A 4,145-nucleotide genomic window follows, 5' to 3' on the forward strand; every position below is an offset into this window, starting at 1 on the left:
CCCCCGCGGGCGGGAACTGGAACCGCAGGGAACAGGTTCTGCCCCCGCGGGCAGGAACTGGAACTGCAGGGAACAGCTGTGTGTTGTATCGTCTGCAGATCGAGACCCAATGCTGGAAATGAAATACCGTCCGAAGAAAAACAAAGAGGCGGAGCCAGAGAGACTAGACAGAACTGATGGAGACAGAAGCTCCACCCCTCAACCCAGAGCTGACCGGAGGCGGGGCTCTCAGGTAACCAGGAATGTGAGTGAATGTGTGCGTGGCTTTTTGTGTTCCTTCAGCAAATGTTTGTTTGTGACATTTGTGTTATCTGTTTATATTTATTAAGTTCCTCGTTTGTTCATGTTGTGTTGTGTGTGTATGTGATCTGTGTTACATTGTTGTTTGTTTGTCAGTTTCTTTTTTTTGTTTGTTTGTGTGCAGATCAAGCGCTCTGCCCGGATGTGTGGTGAGTGCGAGGCCTGTCTGAGGACGGAGGACTGCGCTCTGTGCGATTTCTGTAAAGACATGAAGAAGTTTGGAGGTCCAAACAAAATCCGGCAGAAGTGTCGCCTTCGGCAGTGTGAGGTCCGAGCTCGGGTACGTTGGCTTCGTCCGGGCTGTTGCCACGGTAACAGTGTGAGGTCCGAGCTCGGGTACGTTGGCTTCGTCCGGGCTGTTGCCACGGTAACAGTGTGAGGTCCGAGCTCGGGTACGTTGGCTTCGTCCGGGCTGTTGCCACGGTAACAGTGTGAGGTCCGAAGGAAAACTTTGAGTTTTTGGACCAGGACAAGCTGGGTCAACCTGGTCTATAAAACTTGCTTCATGATTGCTTGGTTTTATTTTTCAGAAACTTTTAACAAACTTTTCTGAAACTTATTGGTTTTATTTTTTAGATTTTTTGCATTTTCTTGTCTGAATTAAGGATTTGTTTTCAGGTTTCAGTTTATTTTTGGAAAACTCAGACAAACATCCCTTAAACTGAGTCTGATCAGCCAATCACAGCGCACCGTGTCAGCCGTGGTTAAGGTGAAGGAGGCGGAGCTGACTGCAAAGTAACAATGCTGTCACTGATTGCCTTCAAGCAGAAGATGCTGCGGGTCAAAGAGGAGGAGATGAGTCAGAGCAGCAGCAGGGGGCGTGGCCTGTTAACTAGAGAGGCGGGGCATCAAACAGATGAGGATGAGGACGATGAGGAAGAGGAGCAGGAGGGGTTCAGCGAGAGTGAGCTGGAGCTGTACGAGCAGTACAAAGCTGCTGGATTCAGAGACCTGGTGAGTAATACTTTATGACCAATTAGAGGTCAGGGAACCACTTCCTGTTCTGTGATGCGTCTTCCTGTTAAAGGTGTGGCGCAGCGAGGAGGAGGAGGGGGGGGGGGAGGATGACGTTCACTCAGACTTGCTGAGGAAGAAGGCTGTGAAGGTGAAGCATGTGAAGAGACGAGACAAGAAGCCAGAAAAGAAGGTGAAGCTACGTAGATCACATGAGCTCTGATGTCACTGATGATGTCACTGATTACACCCATGATGTCTCTGGTGATGTCACAGCAGAAGTCTGCTTCTGCTGTGAAAGAGGAGACGAAGCCCCGACGTCACAAAGTGAAGCAGCGGCACCGGGAGCGCATGCGGCACAGCGAGCGTGTTGGAGAGGGCGGGGCTAAAGATGCGAGCGGGGCTCTGAGGCAGTGCCTGGGTCCAGGCTGCATCCAACCAGCGAGGAGCAACTCCAAATACTGCACCGAGGACTGCGGCATGAAGCTCGCCGCCAAGTGAGACTGAGGTCAGCACAGATGTTCAGAGATAAGCGAGACGCTCAAAGCTTACCGTCCATCTCTGTCCCACAGCCGGATCTATGAGATCCTCCCCCAGAGGATCCAGCAGTGGCAGCAGAGTCCCTGCGTCGCCGAGGAGATGGGGCGGAGACAGCTGGAGCGAATCAGGAAAGAGCAGCAGTCCGCCAGGCTCCGCCTCACACTGATGGAGAAACGTTTCCACGAGCTGGAGGCCATCATTGCCAACGCCAAACAGCAGCAGGTCCAACAGCACGAGGAGGTCCGAGACACCGGGACACGCAGCTGGCCTCCAATCATCTGCTGGTTCTGCTCTGACCCGTCTGTCCGTCCGTCTGCAGGTGAGCGAAGGTGACGGAGACGACACAGACCTGCAGATCTTCTGTGTTTCCTGCAGCCACCCCGTCAACCCCAAGGTGGCGCTGCGACACATGGAGAGGTGCTACGCTAAGGTCAGAGGTCATGCTGTTTCATGGCTCACCTGCTGTCAGGCTTCCAGGGGCATTGTGGGTGATGTAGGCATTAAAGCACAGGCCTTAAAAAAGATTTTAAAGTCTGTAGTCCAGTAAAAGTCTGACGGGACAGTGATGAGGAATCTGTGGAGGACTGAACTCATCATGTGTCTCTGTCCGTCCAACAGTACGAGAGTCAAACTTCATTTGGTTCCATGTATCCAACACGGATCGAGGGGTAGGGACACCTGTCTCACATCTCTTTATCTCTCATGACTGTCCCGTGTCTCATGTCTGTCTCACATCTCTTTGTGTCCTGTCTTAGTGCCACCCGTTTGTTCTGCGATGTCTACAACCCCCAGAGTAAGACGTACTGTAAGCGTCTGCAGGTTCTATGTCCAGAACATTCCAGAGATCCAAAGGTACGTCTCACCTCTCCTCAGACTCACTCAGATGTCAGAGCGGGAACTTTAGGAACCAGCTGTAAATGTTGGCCTATCATGGTTCTCAGTCCTGGTCCTCAGGGCCCACGGAGCTGCATGTTTGAAATGTTTCCTCCTTCATCAGATTCAGGTGAACCCCCTCCTCAACAGTTCTTCGAGTTCTGTAGAACCCAATATTTTAAATCAGGACCGTGGACCCTGAGGATCAGGACTGCTGTAAAAAAAAGGACCTCATCATATTTTCCTGTTGTTACCGGATGCAGATGATGATCTGTGGCAGGAAGTCCTTAGAGACAAAAAAATCTGTTAACGAAAAAACAGATAAATGGGTTTGTGTTCTTCTTCAGGTGCCCGCAGACGAAGTCTGTGGCTGTCCTCTGGTTCGAGACGTCTTTGAGCCGACTGGAGACTTCTGTCGCGTCTCAAAGAGGAAGTGTAACAAACATTACTGCTGGGAGAAGCTGCGGCGCGCCGAGGTCGACTTGGAGAGAGTCCGAGTGGTAAGCCGGTTCAAAACAACAAAACTTTATTCACTGAAGCGACCGTGGACAACCCTGGACTGCTCTGATCCCCTGTCTCTCCGTCCTGTCTTTCTCTCAGTGGTACAAGCTGGATGAGCTGTTCGAGCAGGAGAGGAACCTTCGGGCTGCTATGACCAACCGAGCCGGGCTTCTGGCTCTGATGCTGCACCAGACCATCCAGCACGACCCGATCACCACAGACCTGCGCTCCACCAAGGAGCGGTAGGCCGACGGACGCAGATGGACAGGCTCCTGGACAGGTTCCTGGACAGGCTCCTGGACAGGCACCTGGACAGGCTCCTTGACAGGCTCCTGAACAGGCACCTGGACAGGCTCCTGGACAGGCACCTGGACAGGCACCTGGACAGGCTCCTGGACAGGCTCCTGGACAGGCACCTGCACAGGCACCTGGACTGGCTTCTGGACAGGCTCCTGAACAGGCACCTGGACAGGTTCCTGGACAGGCTCCTGAACAGGCTCCTGGACAGGCTCCTGGACAGGCTCCTGAACAGGTTCCTGGACAGGCTCCTGAACAGGTTCCTGAACAGGTTCCTGGACAGGCTCCTGAACAGGTTCCTGAACAGGTTCCTGGACAGGTTCCTGGACAAGCTCCTGAACAGGTTCCTGAACAGGTTCCTGGACAGGCTCCTGGACAGGCTCCTGGACAGGCACCTGGACAGGCACCTGGACTGGCTTCTGGACAGGCTCCTGAACAGGTTCCTGGACAGGCTCCTGAACAGGTTCCTGAACAGGTTCCTGGACAGGCTCCTGAACAGGCTCCTGGACAGGCACCTGGACAGGCACCTGGACAAGCTCCTGAACAGGTTCCTGGACAGGCTCCTGAACAGGTTCCTGAACAGGTTCCTGAACAGGTTCCTGGACAGGCTCCTGAACAGGTTCCTGGACAGGCTCCTGGACAGGTTCCTGAACAGGTTCCTGAACAGGTTCCTGAACAGG

At 53.4% G+C, this 4,145-nt stretch overlaps 2 protein-coding genes across 8 annotated transcripts in view; both read left to right on the top strand.

The window, feature by feature from the left end:
• The first annotated feature begins 15 nt into the window (after positions 1 to 15).
• Positions 16 to 3,601, top strand: LOC108229458 (CXXC-type zinc finger protein 1-like). Of its 7 annotated transcripts, none has more exons than XM_037974517.1 (11): positions 16 to 244; positions 425 to 580; positions 1,066 to 1,254; positions 1,328 to 1,447; positions 1,531 to 1,751; positions 1,827 to 2,034; positions 2,114 to 2,224; positions 2,413 to 2,462; positions 2,550 to 2,646; positions 3,015 to 3,167; positions 3,268 to 3,601. In XM_037974517.1, the coding sequence occupies exons 1-11, from the start codon at positions 110 to 112 to the stop codon at positions 3,412 to 3,414; spliced, it is 1,587 nt and encodes a 528-aa protein (XP_037830445.1). In that variant the 5' UTR covers positions 16 to 109; the 3' UTR covers positions 3,415 to 3,601. The 7 variants fall into 7 exon arrangements, with proteins under 7 accessions (XP_037830445.1, XP_037830447.1, XP_017260617.2 ...); XM_037974519.1 differs by having other exon boundaries at positions 1,534 to 1,751; positions 3,268 to 3,600; XM_017405128.3 differs by having other exon boundaries at positions 16 to 232; positions 3,268 to 3,598.
• LOC108229459 (skin secretory protein xP2-like) overlaps positions 3,494 to 4,145 on the top strand; it is a gene marked incomplete at its 5' end in the record, with an annotated part of 1,358 nt that continues 706 nt past the window's right edge. The window contains one exon of the mRNA XM_037974523.1: positions 3,494 to 4,143. Within this exon, the coding sequence (XP_037830451.1) occupies positions 3,494 to 4,143 (650 nt within the window). The remainder of the gene's footprint in view (positions 4,144 to 4,145) is intronic.

The sequence above is a fragment of the Kryptolebias marmoratus genome, unplaced genomic scaffold, assembly GCF_001649575.2.
Source record: "Kryptolebias marmoratus isolate JLee-2015 unplaced genomic scaffold, ASM164957v2 Scaffold177, whole genome shotgun sequence".
NCBI classification, from domain to species: domain Eukaryota; kingdom Metazoa; phylum Chordata; class Actinopteri; order Cyprinodontiformes; family Rivulidae; genus Kryptolebias; species Kryptolebias marmoratus.

Excerpts from the sequence above, each read along its gene's own strand:
- LOC108229458 (XM_037974517.1), top strand. The coding sequence starts at position 110 with ATGCTGGAAATGAAATACCGTCCGAAGAAAAACAAAGAGGCGGAGCCA. Across the intron at positions 1,752-1,826 it reads GGCATGAAGCTCGCCGCCAA|CCGGATCTATGAGATCCTCC; the intron begins GTGAGACTGAGG and ends TCTGTCCCACAG. Across the intron at positions 3,168-3,267 it reads ACTTGGAGAGAGTCCGAGTG|TGGTACAAGCTGGATGAGCT; the intron begins GTAAGCCGGTTC and ends TCTTTCTCTCAG.